Consider the following 23,211-nt stretch of genomic DNA (forward strand, 5'->3'; position numbering starts at 1 on the left):
TGATGTGTTCTCAGCAGTGTACTTAAAGAAATTTTATATATATATATGGGCACAACACACATGGGCTAATGCACGTGTGTATACACATGCATGAATGTACATACACAGGCACATGTGCACACACACGTGCATGAACAGACAGACAGACAGACAGACAGACAGACAGACACACACACACACACACACACACACACACACACACACACACACTATTAGCAAGCATCCTTTCCACTAAGCCTCCCCAGCCCTGTGACTTTGCCCTAGGAACTCATCTCCTCCCTCACGGAGAGAGGGAAGGTCGCTTCCTTGTACGGAGCAGAACTGTTGTGTTTATATAAAGGATTAAAAAAGAAGAAGAAGAAGCCAAACTAATCAACTACATGTCAGAAATGGCAATGAAACTGACCCTAAAAATAGCTACAAAACCAAATAATTTGGTCCACTGGTGCAAGTTATTCGAATTGATATTCAAAGTGGGAACTAGAGAGATGGTTTTAAAAATCCCCTCTAGCACCTGCCTGCTACAGGAAAAATGCTTAGTTGTAGGAAGGCCCCCAGCCCAAGGTTTACAGTTAGTCAGTTGTGAGACTGAGACCACCACCACCCGCCCTGCCTCTCACGACAACACCCTTGCTACACAGGATTGTCTTCTCATGAGGTTCTTTGTTTTATTGTTGTTTTGTTTTAATCTTTTTAATTGTTTGATGGTCTCATGCTTCTATATAATAAATTCTAGTCATTTTCACCACAGTCTCTTCTCTCACACTGGAATTTTTCTTCTCAGCTCCTACTCTCGTGTCTTCTTTTTGTGTGTGGTTCACAGAGTTTTTAAGAGGACTTACCCAAGTGTGCGCAGGAGGTGTTTTAGTGAATCAAGAGCAGTTTGGCTACGGCTACATCATTGAAGAAAATGGCACCCCTCCCCACACAACCTCTAGGAGAAACAGGGCCGCGTGAGCCCATCCCCCACCAATGATGAAAATGTGATGGCCCAGTCCTGGCAATTAACTACCTGCTGTTTCTTGTCAGTGTCTCATATTGCCCAGGCTGGCACTGAATTTGCTATGTAGCTGAAGGTGGCCTTCATCTCCTGATGCTCTTGTCTCAGGGATGAGATTACAGGGGTACACCATGCTCCGCCCCTCATTCCTATGTCCTTTGAAGGTAGAAGTCAACCAAACCTTCATTTTTCATACAAGTTCAAGTTCAAGCAGCAAAGGAAAGGATGAAAACAGAGCGACTCCCTCCAGCTGTGCTTGGGTTTGGGCCACACAAAGTTAGGGTTATAAATAGTCGTCCTCCAGCCCGGAGCATAGGCTTCTCCCCAAAGTAAGGGTCAGATACACATCACTCGTCTCAACACCGGAGGCCCCAGCTCAGGAGCTTCCCCGCCCCCAGATACTTTTATAACCCTATATTTCTCAATATCCCTCTCTGCGCCCCATCTCTCCTTACTGATCTGCTCCTGCTTCTCCCCTGGCCAGGTCCAGTCAGATGGCCATGTTTGGCCCACTACTTTCTCTCTGCTGGTCTCTTTCAGATGCCTCTGGCTCTCCTCTTTCATATCTACAATAAAAACCTTCTCCTTAACAATACCATGTGAACAAGTCTGTTTATATAATCATCAATATATATATAAATATCTGTATCCTTTTTCTTTTTCTATAATTATAAAGTTTTTCATTTTTGCTACCTCCCCAATATAGAATTCCAATGGCTACATGTAATTTATATATTATATATATATATATATATATATATATATAAAGTGCATTTCCTGTGTTTAAGTGTCTCCACCATGGAACAGTAAGTTTCTAGAGATTTACTGACTATAAAGAAGACTTCACTGAAGTGCTGAGTGGGGAGATGTCTTTTGTTGCTGTTATTTCATTTCCTCAGAAGAGCTTCCTAGAAGTCAGCTCCTCATTTTCCTCCTTGTTAGAGAAACGCACATGCCAACTGACAAACTAATCCCATAGCACATGAGACTCCTCTCAGGAGACCTGGGTTTGGTCCTGATGTGGCTGTTAATGATTAGGTCTAAGAACACTGACAAGCCACTCAACTCCTCTGAGACTTGGTTTCCTGAGGCATTAGTTAGGAGATGGGTGTGACAGCACCCCTCCCCAAACCCCCAGGACCTGCCTGAGGTATCTGACTGCTAGTAGGATTCTCTTTCCACTATTCCTCAGGGTCTTCTGTCTGAGGCACCAGATCTCATATCCAGCCTCCCTTCTTCTTGGGTTTTCATATCAGCTGACGGGTAAATGACTCAGTCAAAGCTCTATGAAGGACTATGCCAACATAAGCATGGACCTGCAAATCAAGTCAATGATGTATAAAACCCAGTGGTGGAATTGGCTGTTGCTCCTCCTACAGCATCCTTGCAGCTGCTTCCTTAATCCAGGTCAGCTCTGGATTTCCACAAACTGCCATATGTCTGTAAGAGATAACGACAGGGCACTGTGGCATTAAGAAACATATCCAGGCCTTCACTTGGGAACTTCCCAGAACTCAACATGCAAGGAAGAGAGTTGTCTGTGTCTCTTCTCATGACTGTGCATTCTGTAGCTCTTTGTTCCACTGTGGTCCTTTTTAAAAGGGGGACTGGGTTCCATTCCCAGCATCCACACCCTCAGCTCACAACTGCCTATAACTTTAGTTCCAGGAGATCCAATGCCCTCTTCTGGTCTCTATGGGCACCTGCACATACCTATATAAACACACACAATTAAAAATAAACAAATCAAGAAATCTAAAAACTAGAAAGCACCCAAGCCAGGAACCAGGAAGTGTAATGCAGGTCTTCTCAGGACCTGAAGGAGCCAGTATAATCCCACTAGAGATCAGTGAGGGCTCGGGACACACATGACTCTGGAATCCCCTATGCTGTGAGCTGTGGATGGAGGCAGCTGTGTTTGGTCAGGAAGGAGTGGCTAAATCTCACTTCCACAGACAAACATAGCATTGTGGTACCCAGGAGCCTTAGGGGGAAAGCCAGGCTCTCTGTACTCTGGACGTGAATAGCCCTGCATATTAAATCAGACAAGCACATCCCCACAGGCTCCAAACTTGTCTCCCGGGACTCTCTGAGAGCAGCAGCATCATAGGGTGTAAACAATTGTCCCTCTCAGTGGAGCTGCAGGAAACAAAAGCATTTGCAAACAAACCGTGCAGCATCCCCCTTCTCTATTTTTATGGCTACTGTTCTTTTCTCCTCTGATGCCCTAGCTCTAGGGAAAAAGAGGAGACAGAGCAGAGAAGCACAGCTCATTTTCCACCATTTCTTGTATTCGTGTAGGAGATGAGCAGAGTTCCCTGGGATACCTCCAAATAACCAGCAATCCAAACTGAGGGCTGTGTACTTGGCTTCAGTGGACGGCCACTCTGCAAACACTCAACTCTGTCACATGTGTGTTCACACTCTCAAATACACACTTCTCTCCTACACTACCCCCAGTAATCCCTCACCCCACATGCATGCTCTCAGCTCTTCTCTCCTACCCCCTCCAAGCTCTGCCAAGCTGGAATACAACAGCCTAGGTTCCCCAAGAAATGTTCGCACCAACGGATAGTTCTGCCATAGCATTGACCGGACTCAAACAAGGAGGGAAAAGCCATAATAATCAGCAAAATAGCGACCACCCTTGAGTTGAGGCTCTGTGCCTCTCGATTGTTAAACCTCTCCCCTCAGATGAAAGGAAGGGGGGATGGAGAGAGAAATAATGAAGATAGAAGCTATGCTTTTCCTGGAGTCTTCCAGTATGCTGTCAGGAGGTAGGAATGAAATTACTATGAAGTCCAATTTCCCTCAGCCCAGGTCACAGGACCTGGCTGCCAAATATGCTCACGGGTTCTTCCGGGATCAAAAGGCCTGGCACTAGCTGGGTGGTGGTAGCACACACCTGTATTCCCAGCACTCTGGAGGCGGAGGCAGGCTGATCTCTGGTCTATAGAGTGAGGTCCAGGGCAGCCAGGGCTACACAGACAAACCCCATCACAAAAAAAAAAAAAAACCTCCACCAACAAAAAGAGGCCTGGCAATGAGCTGGGGTGGGGGGATAGCTAAGGGAGGCACTTGCTGTACAAGCATGAGGGCCCAAGTATAATCCTCAGAACCCACGTACACAGCCACATACCTCGGTGCATTTGTAATCCCATCACTGGGGCCCTCTGGCCACTTAGCCAGCCCAGTCTGCTTAGAGTACCAGGTCAAGTGAGAGACCCTGCCTCAAAAACACAAAGTGAACAGCAGCGGGAAAGTTGAGCTCTGACCTCCACATGCACCCTGGGGGCGGGGTGGGGCTGGTACCTTTGTTTCTCTGCTTCTCTCTCTACCATGACTAGAAAGCCCAGTACTCATAGGCTTACTAAAGGTACCAACATGGCAGCCTTCCTTGGGTGCCATCACTGCCTAAAGTCCTGTGGAGCTCAGGGAGGGTGGAGGAATCTATTTTTGTATTCATTCCCAATATCTCAGCATGAATTTAGGAAACTCTCCATAACACATTTCCTCCTGATTAATAATACAGTCCTTGCTAATAAACTGAGAGAGCTGCACCTAGACCTTGTGAAGCCTCCACTAATTAGTTCTGAGACAGCAACACCCCGATGTGTACACTCCCTATCACCCTATTCCTTGGAGGAAGTGAAACACTCATGAATGGATTAATCTTGCATGAAGGCAGGGCCCCGGTTGTCTCTCAAAGGTGCCACGTGGTCCCACTTACACTTACCATGAAGATTAAATTTCAATATGAGGTCCCAAGAAGATGCTAAACCCTAGCAGCAAAGCTTGGCTCAGCAGCACAGGCCAGACTGAGCTCTCCACAGCATCCTCTCATCCCCATTCTCCACCCCTACCCTGTCCACATGGAGCATTCTTGTGAAGTGCTTCAGGATGAATTCATTTCTTCAGGGCTTTTCACACTCAGTAAGGCAGCCATTCGGGCTCCTCTCAACCCGGGTCCTTCCAACACCCCTGCGAGCTGTCTCCCTCGCTGACCCCAGAGAACGGTCACTTGCTACCATCACTAAGCGGATCCTGAGGAGAGAGAATGATGCAAGTAGCATCAACAGTAGCTCAAAAAATACTTTTTAATTTCGGACAGTCCATAAAATTTTGTGATTAGCAAATGACATGCATGCTTAAGAGACACAGTGGTACTTTGACACAGGTCTACATATGTGATGCTCAAACCAGAGCAATTAGCATTTCCATTGCTTCAACTCTTATCCATTCTACATGTGGCGAACCTTCAAACTCTTCACACTTTTGATTATCTTGACCAAGCTGGACATTTTCAATCCACTGTGTCCTGGGCGGAGGGTGGGAACCCTGCAGACAGAGCTCAGCAGAGCTGGACAGTTCCTCAGGAAACTCAACGCATGGGGCTTTTTTTTTTTTTCCCCTTAAATGTAATTTGCGTGTTCTCATCATTTATTCATTCAGGATCTTTTTAATGTGTATGAGCATTTGTCTATATGTATGTATTGTAGCATGTGTATACAGAGCCTGCAAGGCCGGAAGGCATCAAATACCATGGAAGAGGAGGTACAGGTGGATGGGAGCTGCTACACGGGTGCTAGGAACTAGATCTTCTAAAAGAGCAGTTCGTGCTCTTAACTGCGGAGCCATCTATACAGCCTCTCATGTGTACATTTACTCATTTATTTAGAGCCAGGGTCTCAGCATGTAGACAAACAGTTCTCAGCTTGTGGGTTGTGACCCCTTTGGGGGAGGGACAAATGGCCCTTTCACAGTGGTCATCTAAGACCATTGAAAAACATATTTACATTACAATTCATAACTAGCAAAATTACAGATATGAAGTAACAATGAAATATTTTATGGCTGGGGTCACCACAACGTAAGGAGCTGTATTAAAGGGTCACAGCATCAGGGGTGTTGAGAACAACTGGTGTAGACCAAGATGGCTTTGACCCTCAGGCCTCAGCCTCCCAAATCCTAGAATTACAGGCACTACTGGGACCAAGTTACACCTTTCTTTTAAATTATTTAAGTTCTGCCCTCTCTTCCTAGTCCAGTGGAAGCCCAAATTCATCCTAAGCCCTAACAAGCTAGGCTCAGCCATCCACACTCTATACTCCAATGAAAGAGATAGGCAGTAGTGAAAAGCAGAGAAAGAGGGTTCAGGGGCTGGAGAGAGATCAGTGGGTAAGAGTACTGGCGGCCCTTACAAAGGGTTCATTCGGTTCTCAGCACTCACATGGGGGTTTACAATCACCTGATAACTCCAGTTCTAGGGGCTCTAACACATCCTCTTTGACTTCTGTGAGCACCAGGTACACACTTAGCATACATACATACACACATGTAGGCACACCCTCACACACCTAAAATAAAAATAAGTAAACCCTTGGGGGAGGAGGGAGGGAGGGAGGGAGGGAGGAGGGAGGGAGGGAGGGAGGGAGGGAGGAGGGAGGAGGGAGGGAGGGAGGGAGGAACAAGGAAGAGGAACAAAAGAAAGTCTAGTGACAGCCACCTCCCCCTGCAAGTCCATCTTTGAGGTTCGGATGTGAGGCTTAGGTTTACATACAAAGCAAGAGGCATGCATAACTAAGCAGTCCAGGCCAGGTGTGGTCATGCCCATCACTAACATGACATTGTCTGGCTCCAGTTTCTCTTGTAAGGTGGTCGGACAGGTTTTCACAACTGTGAAATCTCTCTCTGGGAGCCACATTCCCACTCTGGCTGGCACTAGCCAGCAGCCTTTTCCTTCTTCCAACATGAATTCCTGGAGAAATTCTAATTCTTTCAGGGCCATTGTTTGAGTACACGGATAGCTGAAGGCATAAATGTCTCCCTTTAGATTATCCCCCAGGACAATGACAGTAGAGGACTTGCTTTGCATGCTTAAAGCCCTAGGTTTTATCCTCAGCATGGGATCTTTGTGTGTGTCTATGTTATATGTATGCATATATGAAACCATATATATGAACTTATAGTAATAGTAATCGGTCTCGCTGGATCTCACATACATTATTTCTTTTGACTGTTTTGCTATAACCAATTAGAAAAACAATGCAACGATGTAGCTCATAAAGCAAATAAAGGTTGAGAACCGCTGCTCTAGCCAAACACTACAGGTACCCGTAGAAATGACAGCCAGGAGACAGCACCAGACATAAGCAGAGAGAACTGGGAAGTGGGGAGGGGCTGCACTTTCCAGGTGGCTGAATCTGTAATGTGTGTAGCAGGAAGCTGCAGACAGCTTTTGTCTACCACATGGGAAGCAGAGGAGGCTGGTGTGAGGAGAGACAGATAGCAATGTTGACAGCACAGAGAAGCAACATTAACTCTAGGTATATGCAATCCAGGTACCCAGGATCAGCTTTTGGGTTCCATGAGATGCCCACATCCCTGTCACAAGTGATGCTCAGTATGAGGACTTGATAACTTCTATGCCTTCTGCTCATCACACACCTGTAAAGCTACTATGGTGGTCCCTCAGTATCTTTAGCACAGGTTAACTGTCCTGGAGAATAACAAAATCTCTGGGTGCTCAGACCCCTTTTGTAAAAAGGAACATTGTTTGAACAGAACCTACATGTATTACGTGTGCACTTTAAATCCCATGTAGATGTAAGCACTGTATACGCTGCATTGGCTGGGGGATAGTGACAAGAAAAGGTTTGTGTGTGTTCAGTACAGATGCAGTTTCTTTTTATGGATAACTTCCACCTGTAATTTATTGATCTGAGAATGGAGAATCCATAGACTTTGAATGCTGACTTTACTGAGTTTGTAGCAAACACAAAATGAAAAGTTTGGCTTAGATTCCTTCCCTTTGGGGAACGAAGGAAAAAAGGGAGGGAGGGAGGGAGGGAGGAAAGAAGGGAGGGGAGAAAACTTGTAAATGTTATTTTCTGAATCTGGCAGAAAATATGAAAAACATTTCAAAAGGCTTGGTAGAATACTTGCCTGGCATGCACAAAGACCTGTGTTCTATCCCCTGCACTGCATACAACCAGGCATGGTACTGCAATCCTAGTACAGGAGGTAGAGACAAGAGATCAGAAGTTCAAAGTCATCCACAGCTACATAGTGAGTTCAAATCCAACCTGGGATGCACAAGATGAGATCTCAAAAAGAAATGTTTTTAATTGAAAATAAGAACCATTCAATCTAGGCATGGATGGTGACTAATACCTGTAATCCCAGTACCCGGAGGCTGAAGCAGGGGCATTGCCCCAAGTTCAAGTCCAGCCTGGACTATAAGGTAAGACACTGTCTCAACGCCTACCCCTCCCCATGCAAAAGCATCATATACATAAGCCAGCTAGAGAATTTATCATATAAGAGACAAAAAGGAAGAAATGTTTATTAAGTCGATACATATAACCGAGTGGGGACCAACAAGACAGATCTTGACACAATCCTTCTCATTTTAAATGCCCCACATGGTAGTATCATTTGCTCCATTTCACTGGTGAGACTAACTGGCTCAAGAACAATGGGTACTGGGCGGGGCTGGTGAGAAGGCTCAACAGGTAAAATTACTGAGTTGGATCCTTAGAATTCAAGGTGGGAAGTAGAGAATGGACCCCCAACAGTTGTCCTCTGACTGCCACATGATTGCCGTGACACATGCATACCACACACAATGATAATTTCAAAAGGGCTGGTGAGATGGCTCAGGGAATGAAAGTGCTTACTGTACAAGCCTAGAGACCTGAGTTCAATCCCCAGAACCCACTTAACAAATAGAAAGGAGACCAACTCAAAGTTGTCCTCAGATCTGCACATACACACTATAATAACAATATCTTTTTGAATTTTTAGTAGTAATTTTTAAAATGGATACCTCCCCCAAAGTCACACAGTAGTGGCCTGTAACTAGTTACTTTAACCACACACAACATTTTACATGACAAGGCTCCTTCCTGGGTCACAGCTGGCAAATATGTCACAATATGCCTGTGTATTAAGCTTGCTTTCTTATTTCCTCTTTCATATCATTCTCTCGGTTCAGGTATCAAAATGCCCAACTTCTTCATTTACTTTCTCCCTCCAAGATAAACTACAGAATTGTCCATCCCCAAAGCCCGACACACCCAGCAAATGCTCTTTCAAGTGCATCTAGTATCAGTTAGATACGATGAGTCTGGTCACACTTGGACTTTTCTAACCATCAACAGAGTAATTTCTCTCCTTTACATAATGCCCATGGGCTTCCTCAATTCTTCACCAAACTGCTAGACTAAAAATCATTTCCTGCTGTGCACAGGAGCAGGAACCCAGAGAATACAATCACTTCTTTTTTGCAGTGTTAAGATAGGAAGAGAGCCAAAAGAAACTCTGGGGAAGAACTGGAAATTCAGGGGCTGTGAGAATATCAGAATGGCTCCCCTCAAGTCCAAGTCTGCCCTTGTCATTATCTGCAGCCTATATGATCATGGTGTGGCAGCAATGGCCTGAGACTGTCAGTTTTCCCCTCTATCCCAGCAGCCCTCCTCAGTGCTAAAGCAACCACCACTGCCAGGAAACGACTGACTGTTCCAGGTCCTTAGCTAATGATGCCAAATGCCAAACAAGTTGAGGCAAGAGTCAGGCACAGGGAGACCAGAGCCCAAGGGACATCAGAGCTCAGGGAAAGCCTCCAGCTTTACTGACCACCCCAGGGAAGCCTTCCATTCCCCTGGGTCTTCACAGCCACCTCCAACCAAGAGGACAGGGAGCAAGTGTCATCTATCGCATTCCACACCAGGCAGCAGGTATTTTTGGCACAGTCCTGCATGGTAATTACTCATGGAGGGAGGCCCCTGTGTTTCCAAAGGCGGAGTGCTTTAATAACTCCAGAGTCTAGCTGGTCCAGTATTGCAACTGTGAGCTCGGATGGAAATTGCTCATCTCGGTTACCACCCAGGAATTTGTATTCTGAAGGGCTCCCAGATAATACTACTGAACAGTGAAGTTATAAGGGGGCAGAATACCATACAGGCTATAAAAACTGCTATGTTGATGGATGCATCCCATTCCTAATCTGTGATTCCTGAGATGGCATGCTCATACAACAAAAAGGTGCTCTGCCTTCACTGGTCATTCAACAGGTGTTCACAGCCTGTCTGCTAGATGACTGTGTATCTGGCACTGTATGGCGGGAGGGGGGAGATAGAGTTATGCAGGGAACAAGACAGACAAAAGCTCAGCACTCAAAGAGCTGCTTTCCAGCAGAGGGACAAAGGACAGATAAGATGACACCCATGAGGCTTACCAGCTATGAGACTTGTCACCAAGAACAGAAAGGAGACAACGGAGACAGAGATGGACCCAGAGGTGGAAGAGAAACTTTTGATGAAAGGGGAGACCAGAAAAGTCACTCCTTCAAAATATAGATCTGTAAAGAAAGTTAGCCATTCAAAGGGAGGGGGGGAAAGTAGTTCATCCATTCAAAGGCTGAGGAGAAGCCATCTAGAGCCAGTGCAAAGACCCAAACAGTCAGATAGTTGGCTGGGGAATTCCAGGAACATAACAGAGGCCTTCATACTGACAGGTGGTGCATCCAAGACTGATCCCAATTGCTCAAGAAGTAAGAGGCAGAGTGGAGGCGGGACATCTTGAATCCAAGTACCTCCTAAGCATGAGTGCTAGTCCAACGTCCACGAGAAATGCCACTTGCAGGTGTTATGTATATACAAACCCCTATACATTTCACCTTTCCCATGGTACAGAGAACCCACTGGGCCTATGAAGGCAGCCATACAGCTTGCTGTACTTCCTAAGGAGGGAGGGCTTCTACAAGAGGACAATGTTTTGGCAGGTTCTGACTGACCCAGGGCTAGCTAGGAAGTCGTACTGGCCTGACCTGCTAGCCTGTCTGGACTAAACAGTGTGAAACCAAACTATAGCAGCAAGCAACCTGCAGGCGCCTGTAGTCCAGGGCCTTGCTGGGAGCAGCTCAGAAGGAAACTGACACAATGCAGTGTGTCAGGTGCCGGCTCATCTGGCAGTCTCCATGTCAATGAGAATATGCTCCCTGACCAGCTCTCAGTGTGTGCTTTCATGCTACAAATATATTGGTGTGTACAAAATGGCAATGCCTCAAGATGACTCATTCCATGCTTGTGTAAGATGGGAAACAACCTAAATGTTGAATAAGAGAGGTCAAGCACACTTTAATTTCACCCATACAGTGAAATCCCATGTAGCCCAAGGCATGACTAAGGACACACTCACATTCTAAACTATGTATGTGTATATGCATGGAGTGTATATGTTTGTGTATAATGTAAATATATTACATGTACGTACATCTGCATTCAGTTACCCTTATCTGCAGGTGAGTGGGTTCAGAGTCCCCACGGGTACACAAAGGCTCACGGGTGCTCAAGTCCCTTACTTAGAAGAGCGTAGCATTTGTGTGGAACCTACATGAGTCCTCCCTGCTTTTCACCATCTCTAGACTGCCTAGAGTAGCCAATAGGATAGAAAGACAACAGGTAGTGGTCTTGCTGTATTGTTTAGGGAGTGATGACAAGAAAAACATTTGTATTTATTCAGGACAGGTACAATTTCTTTTAGTTTTCAAGGGTTTTTGATTCATGGTTGGTGAATTCACAAATGCAGAATTCACAAACGTGGAGGGCCAACGGAATATGATACACTAAAACTTCACATGATATTAAATGCATATAAGCTAACACTGTTACGATAAAAAGCACATTTCCAGTAGTATGACTGGGACTTTGCCAATCACCCAAAAGGGGACATGAAAATTCTTACATGTATATTTACCACTACAGTCAGAAAAATCTTGAATAGAAGACATTTAAAAAGTAGTGAGGTTGGTTGCCTCAGAATGGGGTACACTTACTCTATATTGTGTACATTTATAGTGTTCAAAATTTGTACCATGTAAATATATAGCCTAATCAAACTAACTGAATACAATTTGAATTTTCAACAAACACATTCAAATTGGTTCTCGAAAGTACAAAGGTTTGTAGTACTGGTAGTCTAGATGGGTACACAGGGAAAGGGGCTGAGAAGCAGAAGCCCGAGATTCAGAAGGTGCCGACAGATGACCAGTTTTGAAGGCTGCACAATTCTTAACCCAAGAATGCTATGGTGCATATATGATAATTAGAGGGCAATCAGCTCTCCAGGTTTGCAAAACAAGCATCTCTACCCAATGAACCATCTCCATGGCCCAAGCTCACAGGATTCTTGAATGCCATGCAGGGAGGGCATAAGGTTGGCCAGGCTCATCAGAGGCCAGTTCTTGTTTGTCATGCCATCAAGTTAAGGCTTTTCCTTAAAGACAATGGAGCAGTATCTATGGTTCTGCACAATAACTTGAAGCACTGTGAAGGATGAACCAGTAGGGGTGAGCCAGGACTGTCTGAAAAATTCAGAAACTGAATGAGGACCTTGATGTCTATAGTGGGAAGCAACTTGGCAAAAAGAGTACCAAAGACAAAGGTTCAGGAGATGGCATTGACACCACGTGGGGAACTCATTCCAGCAGTGGGATAGAAAGCAACACAGGACCTCCCCAGAAATCTCTGACAGAAGGAACTGTGGTAATGGAGCAGGCTTAAGAAAAAACTAGATAGGCTGGCTCCCTAGCTATATGGCCATGGGTAGTTAAGTCAGCCCTCTGAATCTGGGTAGCTTCATTTGCAAAAATCAGCCAGATGTCTACCTTAAGAGAGTTGCTTTATACACAACAATCTACCACACAGGCTGGCCACAAGACATTCTCAGTTATAGGCAGCCCTAAGTGTTGTATAAATGGTATGTGGCAGAAATATCTCTACAGCAGCTATGCCACTGAGGCAGTGTAACCGGCCTGAAAAGAATTAAGATACTCTAAAGAGACAGCCCTCACTTTGGCTATCAGACTGTTAAAACAATGGACCCTAAGAAACTGGAATTCCCCTAGGAATCTCAGGCTGGGAGAACAGAAAGCATAAAGCCTGGGTTAGCCAGAGGTAAAACTTTTCTCAAGAAAAGAGATTTGCAATTTGTCGGTCCACCTGGTAGGAGGGTGGAGCCAAAACAATGATGGGTAGATTGCAGCTGGACAGGAACTGCTCAGCCATGCATAATTCTGGCCCTTTATCTAAATCTCAGACTCACTTCAAGACCTTGAAAACTGACTTGGAGGGGTCACTGGGTCTCTCTTGTCCCTCTTCCCAAGGCTGAATAGATCTCCTATTACTAATTTGGGTGTTTTAATCGACTTATGCAGGACAGATGGTTGAACCTGGCTTGCTGAGGCACAGCATGTGACCCAAAGTCTGGTAACAGTAGGGCTTTTATGGAAGTTTCTAGAACTCAGAGGAGGATGTGTGTGATCCCACTAATCTCACTTGTCTGGTGCCCTCTCCTTATCAGGCCACGCCATGGACTGAGCCACAGGTCTATCACTCTTGATGGCTGTGGAAAAAGGACAATTCACCAGGACTCATTGGAGGGTGGCTCATTTCAAGTCCTGGTAAACGTGAATATGTGCAAACCCTCCCTCCAAAGGCATGGTCAAGGTCAGACTGATCACTGTTTGGGGTTTTCCACTTCCTGTGTTGTGTGTGTACAACCTCCTAACCATGACTGAGAAGCCAGTCAAGAGTGGCTTCGAAGGTACAAGCAAGAGGACCCTCATCGGGCTTCCAGAGAAGACGTCTAACACCTGTGAGGCCATGTTTGCATTTTCCATAAGCATAGACTACCTTGAACCACTTGCAAATGAACTTAGAAAAGAAGAAAGCTTGCAGCCTTTCATGAAAGCATGAAGTCCTGGCTATTTCCCTGTCACACAGTAAATCAGTAGCACCTCTAATGCTTCATTCTGAAGAGGTAATGAATATCGGTCTTGTCAATACTAAACAAAAACTTGTATGCATTCTTTTCTCCAGTACTGATTGCTGAAACCTAATGCCTTGTCCACGCCAGGCAGGTGTCCCACCATGGAGCAACACCCCCAGATCAGGAGCTGTTTCTTCACCCATTGAGACTCTGACATCCAAGGGTGTCAGTTAACATCTGGGAATAGCAGAGTAGAGTTGTTTTAGGTATGGAAGAGAGCTGCTGATGGGCAGACTTGCTCAAGACAATACTCTGAGCACAGCAGAGTCCCAGCCTGCTTGTAAACACAGCGTCTGGGAATATTCCAGAGGCAAAATACAGAGGTGCCATCGCACGTTTCCAAAGGAAATTGCAGCGTCTGGCCTTTTCCCACACAAAGCATCCTTGCCTCTGAAACCACAATGCCCATCTCCTAATAATATAAGGCATATTATTCCCAACTGGAGTAGAAGACTACTCCTTGAGAGACTGTGCCCAAAGGTTAAATTACAATTTCTACTAACCTCTGACACATCTGAGAATGTTCTAATAGACCCGCCCACTCTCACTTCCACCGTCATTCCTCATTCCTTGCTTGCTTCCAGAGAAGAGGTCATTCCAGCCAGCTGTCATGTCTCTAATCTCACACTAACCTCACTGACAGTGGAAACAAACGACCCAAACAGGGTGCCACAGCTGCAGACAACAGGTATACTGGGGGAACCCCCTGCCACGTGTGCCGCCCTTTATTCCAAGGTTCCTGGCCGCGCGCTCGCCTCTCCTAGACGCGCACGCACCAACACACCCGGAGCACTAGCACATACAGCTGGGGACCGAGTTTCCTGTCCCGGAACAGCAGCCCATCTTCAGATCTCTACATCTCATCCACCTGGTCCCTATACCCGGACCCCAAGCCTATTCCAGCCTCCTCACCACACACGTGTGGATGCACTTCCAGGTGGTGCCAGGGGCGAAACGTGGAGGTGGGGAAGGCCACGAACTGGGAATTGGAAAGCTGGGAGTAACATGCATGGTTTGGGAATCCCTAGGGTGTACGCTTCTGCAATTGGAGAGGGCGCGAAGAGAAGACCCAGGCTAAAGAAGAGAGGGCTGGGGGAGGGGTCGCTCACCCAGGGTTTTGACAGCGATCTGCCTGGTGAGCGGCGGCGGCAGGTTGATGCACACCAAGTCTACATCCTGGTGCAGTAGCACCTCGTCGATGCGGCTAGTATAGAAAGGGACACTCATCTCCTTGGCCAGCTCCTCGGCTTCTTCCTGCGTGCGGCCCCACAGCGCCTTCACCGCGAAGCCCTCATCTTTCAGCAGCGGGATGATGACACGGGCCGTGAGGCTGGTGCCGAACACGCCCACCCCGGGAAGCATGGCTGCTCAGGTCCGCCCGGTTCTGCTTCTGCCGGGATCCCCAGTCGAACACCCGCGCGCACGCCTCTCCCCAGCCAGTCCCGCAGTCCCCGGCTCCTACAGCCGAGCCCCGGGCAAGGCGCCCGCCTGCGGCGGCGTGACAGCGCACCGAACCGCAGACCCTGTAAGCTCCGGGAGTCTCAGCGCCGTGACCGCTGCAGTGCCCGCCACGCGGGTATCGTGTCCTTCCCGGAGACAGAGGCAGGGACTCCTCCAGGACGCACGAGGCCCCGAAGTCCCGTGGAGCCGGGGCTCAGGCAGCGCTCCCGCCGCAGCGCCGGCCGGCTCCGTGCGCCCCGCCGAGGCCGCCCCATGGCCGGTTCATCCCCGCAGAATCTCTCTCCCGGGGCGCGCTCCGCTTCGCCACCCTCTCTGGGCTGCTGGATCTTCTCTTCCCGCGGTCCTTGGTGCCGAGTGAAATAACCCGGAGGCCGACTAAGGATGCGGTTCGTGGTGGACCAGGCGCCGATAGCGAGCTGCAACCCCGCGGCAGCGACCACCACCCGGCGCCAGGCTCCTCATTCTGCTGCCATATTCGCTCGCTCGCAGCGCGCCTGGGGCGGCCTCGGCCCCGCTCGGGCTCGGGCTCCGGGATCCCGCGGGTACTAGGGCGGAGTTGGCGACTTTGACTGTCAGCGGCCGGGGTTCCTGCACCGCCCTTGCGGTAGCGCCGCGCGCCATTGGCCGACAAGCGTCGCCCCCGCCCCTGTCTCCGCCGCCCGAGGCTCTCGTTGCGTGCAGCGCCCGGCCCCTGAAACCCGGTTTGACTCCTCCCCGGCCCCGCCTGGCTAGCCTGCTGCCCCCGAGTGGCTTCCCTTTCTCTGCGCTCTCCGCCTCCGCCGCCGCCGCCGCCTCCTTGGTGCGCTCTAAGCCCCGCCCAAGCAAGCAAATAAATATATCAAAGCGGGGCGCGCCCTTAATGGACTAGGACCGGGGTCCCTTGGAAAAGATTGGCGGACGCCGGGACCCCGGGGAGGCTGAAGGACCCCACGAGATGTGAGCAACGTGGATCACTTCCTCCTCTCCCGAGTATTTTTCTATCTATGCCGACACTGCGCCGGGGAAGCTTTCCAGGCACTTAACCCTGGGGTTGTTGGAAACCCATTTCACTGATGAAGAAAATGAGCTCCGGGAAGGTTAAGGGACTTGCTCGACATAACACACATAATCAACAGCCCTGGGATTGGAATGCAGACACCAGCGTCTCAGCCCTGAATCCCTAGGGTTCTGACTCTTAAGTGTGCCCAGTCCAATCCCAAGCCAACTCTGGCTGTGCAAGCACCACTCCATGCTTGTGTCCCAGAACCGGGTCCTCGCACTGGCTGTGGAAGCTGGTTTTCCAGAGGCGTGTGTACTTCTGGCTGGCTGCCACTCTTGCCTCCTGCCCTCTGCTTCAGTTCCTGGCCACTGAGCTTCTCGAGGTCCTTATTGAATCTGGGGCCCGGAAGATGCTGGGGACCCTCAGACCGAGATGCATGGAAAGCCCTAATGGTGGTGGTGACCTAGTGAGCCTCTGGTTTTTCACTATATCCTCAGCATTTGTCACACTGTTACTAGTGAGTAGTAGGCACTCAATTAAACGAATGAGTGGCTATTCACCACCTGTCACTTCGTGCCCACTTAGTGCTGGGAGGAAGGAGTCAATACCAAGGGCAGGGGCACCTGCCCTATGGCTCAGTGTTTCTGGAAAGATCAGGCTACTGCTGTCATGTTCACCCCTGGCCTTCAGCTCTCAGCTGAAGAGGCACGTGGCCTGCTTCAACAAAAGCGTGGAAAACTTGACACTCAGGAGCGTTCAAAGCAACTTGTAACAAATGGCAGTGAGGCGGAGCTCGTGGAGAGAGCTGTACAAAAAAAAAATGTCTTGTGTGTATGGCAATGAGAGGAGGCAAAGTTGACCTCAGTACATTAGTAGAAAGGACAAAGTGCTCTGGGACCGGCAACAGCCTGAGCAGGGTCGAGACAAAGAGCAGACAGAACTGCTGACAGCTGGCCGAGAAGTGTTAGAGTGGGTGTGCCACCAGCCCTGCCGGGGCAAGAACCCTGGCAGAAGCACCAATGGGCAGGCGCTGGCATCAGCAGCAGACAGGTGTGTTCACTGTCCTGTGGGGTGGGGAAGCTCACTCAGTTTCTGGGGTGTGCATCTTGGCTTGAAAGCCAGAGGTGGGAGCTGACTCTTGGCTCTGCCATTTGCTAGCTGTGGGACCGGGAACAAAAACCTTCTCCATGCCTGTCTGCAAAGGGGGATAACAGTTAACACTATGAAGGGCCATGTAACCTGACATTCATAAAGTCCTAAGACAGATACTCCCTAGAAATGCTCTATGTGATCTATATGCCCCCTATTTTGATATTTATTTCTATTTATTACTTATGTTCTATTTTAAAGTAAGTATTAGCCTGTGTGTATAATCTGTGTGGATTCTGTTGTAGTTTTGTTGTTAGGGGAGGGATGCTGGTTGGTTGGTTTGGTTTTCGTTAATTTTTTATATGTATGGGTGTGGGTATATGCCACTTGAGTGTATGTGCCTTCAGAGGCCAGAAGATGGCATTGGAGCCCCTGGAGGTGACAGGTGGTTGGGAGCCATCCTATATGAGAGTCAGGAACAGAACACAAGTCCTCTGGAAGGACAGCAGGCACTTTTATTTGCTGAGCCATCTTTCCAGCCTGGTTTGGTGTTGTGAGATAGGGTCTCGTGTAGTCCAGGCTGGCATCCAACTCACTCTCTGGGGGAGGCTGACCTTACTGAACTCCTGGTCCTCCTGTCTCATCTCCCAAGCCCATATCACAGGAATGTTCATATATACCTTCTCAGTCCCCTGTTAAGTCAGCAGTCCCTGTTATCCACAAATGACGTAAGAGGGTCTTTTGTGGATGTCTTCCCAAAGAAGGCTAGGGCTGGCAAGATAGCTCAGTGGCCAAGGGTACATGCCACTAAGTCTGATGACTTAACTTCAGTCCCTGTCTACTATGACATGTGTGTATGCATATACATACAATAATATAATTTATTAATTAAAAAAGAAGTATAGCCAGACTATGGTAGCACACACCTTTAAACCCAGCACTCAGGAGGCAGAGGCAAGCAGGCAGATGTCTGTGAGTTCAAGGCCAGTCTAGTCTACAGACATGTTCCAGAGCAGCCAGGGCTATACAGAGAAACATTGTGTCAAAAAACCAATAATAATAGTAGTGTGTGCGTGTGTGTGTGTGTGTGTGTGTGTGTGTGTGTGTGTGTGTGTGTGTGTGTACGTACATAATTAAAAAGTTTTGTACCTAACTATCTCCTGAACTTTAATTGCCTTCAGGAATTTTCTGGGCTTGCTAGAAAGATCAGCTTAGCTGGGCTTGTGGACTGCTGATGTTTCCTCCTAGAAAAAATGGGTATTGGGGGTATCATAAAATCATACAGCCATCCCTGCCTTATTGAATATAATTCTACCCTAGTTAAATGTAGCCTGGGGTCTTTGTGAAGGGTTAGAGAATATATAGGTGGTAACCGAATAAAAGAGGGACCTCTGTCTACCCAGCTGTCTAGAGTCATCATCCAAGCTGAGTGCAGGCTGTCCAATGTGACTGTTTTAAGGTCACTCACGCTCCTTCTGGTAACCCCTCGCCCATTCCTCTGTAAGAAAGCCTAATAAACTCATTGGTTTCCACCTTGGTTTGTCCCTGGGACCTTAGGAGGAAGGGTAAGCATTGTTTTAATCTCCCCCAGGGAAGACACTTTAGCAACAAAGAAGACCATTTCACCCTACAATGGTGGAGCATTCAAGTTAGGGTTACCAGTAGCTAGACACTGTCCTTGCTGGTCCATCTGCTTTCACTCCATATTCTCCGCTCAGCAGCCATGGTGATCTTTTCAAAGGTGAAACATACCATGTCCACCAAACTCCACAGCTACAATGGATTCCAGTGATATTAAAATTCCAAAGTCCTTAGGACACCAGAACAGCCCTACCTAACCTGTCTTGACCTCACTCTGATCTTGCACAGTTCAGTAGTTACCACTTCCAGCTACAGACTCTGTATTCCAGCATGTTGACCTCCTAGACGTGCACCCTGAAGGCTCATCTTGCTCTTGTCTCAGGGCCTTTGCACTAGCTGCTCTCCCTGACACACACACACACACACACACACACAAGCTTACTGATCACTTTGTTCAGGTTTGTGCTCAGATGTCCCCTCTTTAGATCAGGCCTTGCCTGACCACCTCATCTGAAATGACATTCTTGTCACATTTATCCTTTATCACTGTTTCCGGCCATGTCATCTATTTATCATCCCGTGCCTAACAGATTACAGACTCATGGAGATCATGAGTACACATGTCCCCTTTGCTTCTGAGTGCTCAGCACCTGCAGACATTCAATATATAAAGTGTGGCCTTTGAGAGGTGACCAGGGTTCGATAAAGTCATCAGGATAGAGTCCCATGATTGAATTCACAGAAGGAAAAAGGCCAGTGAGACAGAATTGTTTTGTCTCTTTCCAGTGATGCCTGGTGCCACTCTAGGACACTGTAGAAGATCAGCATCTCCAGATATGGGCCTCGCCCTTAGACCAAGCCCTTTATAGTCACCTGTTATGTGTCATTGTGTTATTAGCAAGAGAATACTATTTCTGAGAATGTGGATAGTCTTTAGAACTAAGCAAAGCATGTGTACAAGAATGATTAGGGCACTGGAAATGCCAGACCTCCTCTCCCTTGGTTGCTAACATTGGGAGACTTTTGGTTTAGGACATGAATTGAGACAACACCGGGCTGCAGGGGCTCATGGAGGATGGGAGTAGATAAGGCCTTTGAAGTTGAAACAAAAGCCCGAGGACATGAGCAGAGAGAAAGGGGAGCTGGACCTGGGTTCCAAGAGGCATGCTGGAGTCAGAAGGGAGAATTTCCAGACTGGTGGAGGCTATTCTCAAGGTGGAGGAGTCTGTGGAGCCTGGGTATGACCTGGAGTTGCTGGAAGATTTAAACCATGTCTTTTAGCCTCCAGTATGGATAGCTTGAGAGGGGACTGAGACACAGCCCTGACAGAGACTCCTGGAGTCACCCAGGATGGAAGGGGAGAAAGGCCTGGCAGGGGATGGTCATGCTCAGAGTGTGAACAGAGGTTAGACGGCTTCTCAGTGGATGTCATCTGGATGTGCACTTGTGTCCTACTGGTTTGGGAGGTCTTGCTTCATCTGTTCCACACACGGTATGATTCTGAGTATGCCTCCACCCCACGCTGTGAATGGGCCATTTGAATTGACAGTGTGAGCACACATGCAGTTTTTAAAATTATCTGTGTGGTATTCTTATGTGAAAGCCTTGCCCTGGATTCCACCTAATACAGCCTGACACTTAGACATTCTAAAACAGTGCTGACAGGGGCTGGAGAGGTGTCTCCAGGATAAAGAGCACGTACTCACAGAGGACCTAAGTTTGGTTCCCAGTGATGCTATCAGGTGGCTCAAAATCACTTTCACTCCAGCTCCAGAGAATCCAATGCCCTCTTGTGGATTCAGTGACTCTTTGTACATGCTTGGGCACATGCATGCACGCATACAGACATGCTTGTGCATGTGTGTATTGAATATCCTCCCAAACTCCCATGTGCTTAAGGCTTGTTCCCCAGAGTGGCATAGCAGGGAAGCACTGAAATCTTTAGGTGCTGAGTGAGGCCTGGTGGGAGGTCCTTATGTCACTGGGGACATGCTCTTATAGGGAACTTTAGAACCCTGACCTCGCTCTCCCATTATTTTTTGCTTTTCGAGACAGGGTTTCTCTGTCCTGGAACTAGCTCTTGTAGACCAGGCTGGTCTAAAACTTGCAGAGATCCACCTGTCTTGCCTCCCGAGTGCTGGGATTAAAGGCATGTACAACCACCGCCTGGCTGAGATGACCATTTTTGCTCCATGCCAATTTCACCTGGCATCTACCAGTGGCTGAAGCAATGGATCTATCTACTTGACTATGGTCTGGTGTCTCCAAAACCAAGAGCCCAGATCAATCTTTTTTCTTGACTCATTACCTCAGGTATCTTAATACAGTGCAAAATAACTGGCTAATACACCCCTTTGCCCAGGATTTAGCTATCCACCTCTGCTACTTTCATCTGGATGAAGAGTTCAGCCCCATTTGAGTGTAATTTAAAATAATATGGGGCTGGAGAGACAGCTGTGCTTCCCACACAAACATGAGGACTAGAGTTCAGATAAAAACTGGCTGTAACCAGGCTGTAACTGCCTCAGCTTGTCTCTAGCCCCAGGGCTATGGAGGGCTAGAGAGAGGATCCCTGGGACTAACTGACCAACCAGTCTAGCCAAACTAGTGAGCTACTGGCCCAGGGAGAAACCTTGTCTGAGAAAGTAAGGTAGAGAGCCTGCAGAGACAGCTTGGTGAATAAGAGCACTAGCTGCTCTTCCAGGGGTTCTGAGTTCAATCTTCAGCCACCACATGGAAGATCACAATCGTTGTAATGAGATCCAGTGACCTCTTCTGGTATGCAAATGTGCATGCAGACAAAGCACCTATTTATATACAAAAATACATAAATGAATTTTTTAAAGAAAAAGTAGAGGAGGACTGACAAAGATACTCAACGTTGGGTTCTAGCCTTCACACACATGTGCACACACATATACATATTCTACATACACCCACACACACATACACACAAAACCTGTACACACATCACATAAAAATAATTGTCACATGACTAAATTTTAGGACCTTTTATCGTTTTAGAAACAAGATGGAGAAGCAGGAGAGATGATGGCTCAGTGGCTAAGAGCACTTGCTGCTTTTCTAGAGGACCTGAGCCCAGTTCTTAGCACACACGGCCAACAGCTTACAACCACTTGTCACACCAGTTCCAGGGGATCCATTGCCTCCTCCTGGACTGAGCAGACACATACACACACCCATGCAAATAAAAAAAGTGAATCCAAAAGAAAATTTAAAAAGGAGTCATTTTCATGCTTCTAGAGGGATGTGTCTTGGAATTTCTTCTCATATTAATGTATTTCAGTAATAATTTAACATACTTCTCAGTGTAGAAAACCATTTGTAAATATTATGGCAATTTCTGAAAAGGGAGATGTTATGTCAGATGGGGTGACCTGTAATCCTAGCGTGCTCTGAGTGAAGGTAAGAAGGTCACAGCTCAAACTAAGCACAGGCCACACAGTGAGATCTTGTCTCAAAAGCAAAAGCAAAACCTGTTCCACCTCCAGAAAAGAGGGAACATGGGATATGGCACTTCACACTGACATAGCCACGATAAACAATTGGGTTTCTATGTTCAATGATTTTAGGAAATACATTAGTATTTTAATAAAACACAAAGGAATAATGCCTTGTTATTAGATATGGTTTTTGGTCCTTTTTGACTCAGAATGGAAACAGACTTTGGTTATTTTTAACCGAGTGGCCACAAATAGGCAATAACTTTATAAATAATATCTACCGCGTGACATGTTTTTGGCCTTTGCAGAACTCAAGCTGTATCAAACGGAAAAGTGGGACTAAGCTGTGATGCTGGAAGCCATACAGCAGGCCTACCAAGCAGTTTGCAAACTCGGTCCTGAAGCTGAGGGCAAAGCTGGTTTGTAGTAGTCGGGTCTTTTAAAGTGTCCACTCATCTTTAACTTTCAGCTCCTTTTCCCCTATGTTTAAAGCAGCTGCCACTAGGTAAGGGCTGACCAGCTGGGGGAATGAGTTATCCCTCCTAGCTCCTTCAGGCAGGCACAGCTATCTCCATCATTACACCTAAGAAACTGATTTTGAGATTTTAGTAACTTGGGGCTGGCAATGTAGCTCAGTTGCTTTGCTTGCCTGGCATACACGAAGCCTTGAATTCAGTTCCCAGCACTGAACAAAGCCAGGAAGGATAGTGACACACACTTGTAATCCTATTTTTCAGCAGATGGAAAGAGAAGGACCAGGAGTTCAAGATCATCCTCATTCGTGGCTATGCAGCAAGTTGAAGGCA

At 47.3% G+C, this 23,211-nt stretch overlaps 1 protein-coding gene across 3 annotated transcripts in view; it reads right to left on the reverse strand.

The window, feature by feature from the left end:
- Window positions 1-15,226, reverse strand: part of Gfod1 (glucose-fructose oxidoreductase domain containing 1) — a 100,339-nt gene extending 85,113 nt beyond the window's left edge. Inside the window, exon 1 of one of the 3 annotated variants that reach the window (XM_027410436.2) lies at window positions 14,941-15,226. In XM_027410436.2, coding sequence (XP_027266237.1) covers window positions 14,941-15,193 — 253 coding nt within the window. In that variant the 5' untranslated portion in view covers window positions 15,194-15,226. The other 2 variants (XM_027410438.2, XM_027410439.2) reach the window with 2 other exon arrangements.
- Between the last annotated feature and the right edge of the window lie 7,985 nt (window positions 15,227-23,211).

Source organism: Cricetulus griseus, chromosome 3 (genome assembly GCF_003668045.3).
Source record: "Cricetulus griseus strain 17A/GY chromosome 3, alternate assembly CriGri-PICRH-1.0, whole genome shotgun sequence".
NCBI classification, from domain to species: Eukaryota; Metazoa; Chordata; class Mammalia; order Rodentia; family Cricetidae; genus Cricetulus; species Cricetulus griseus.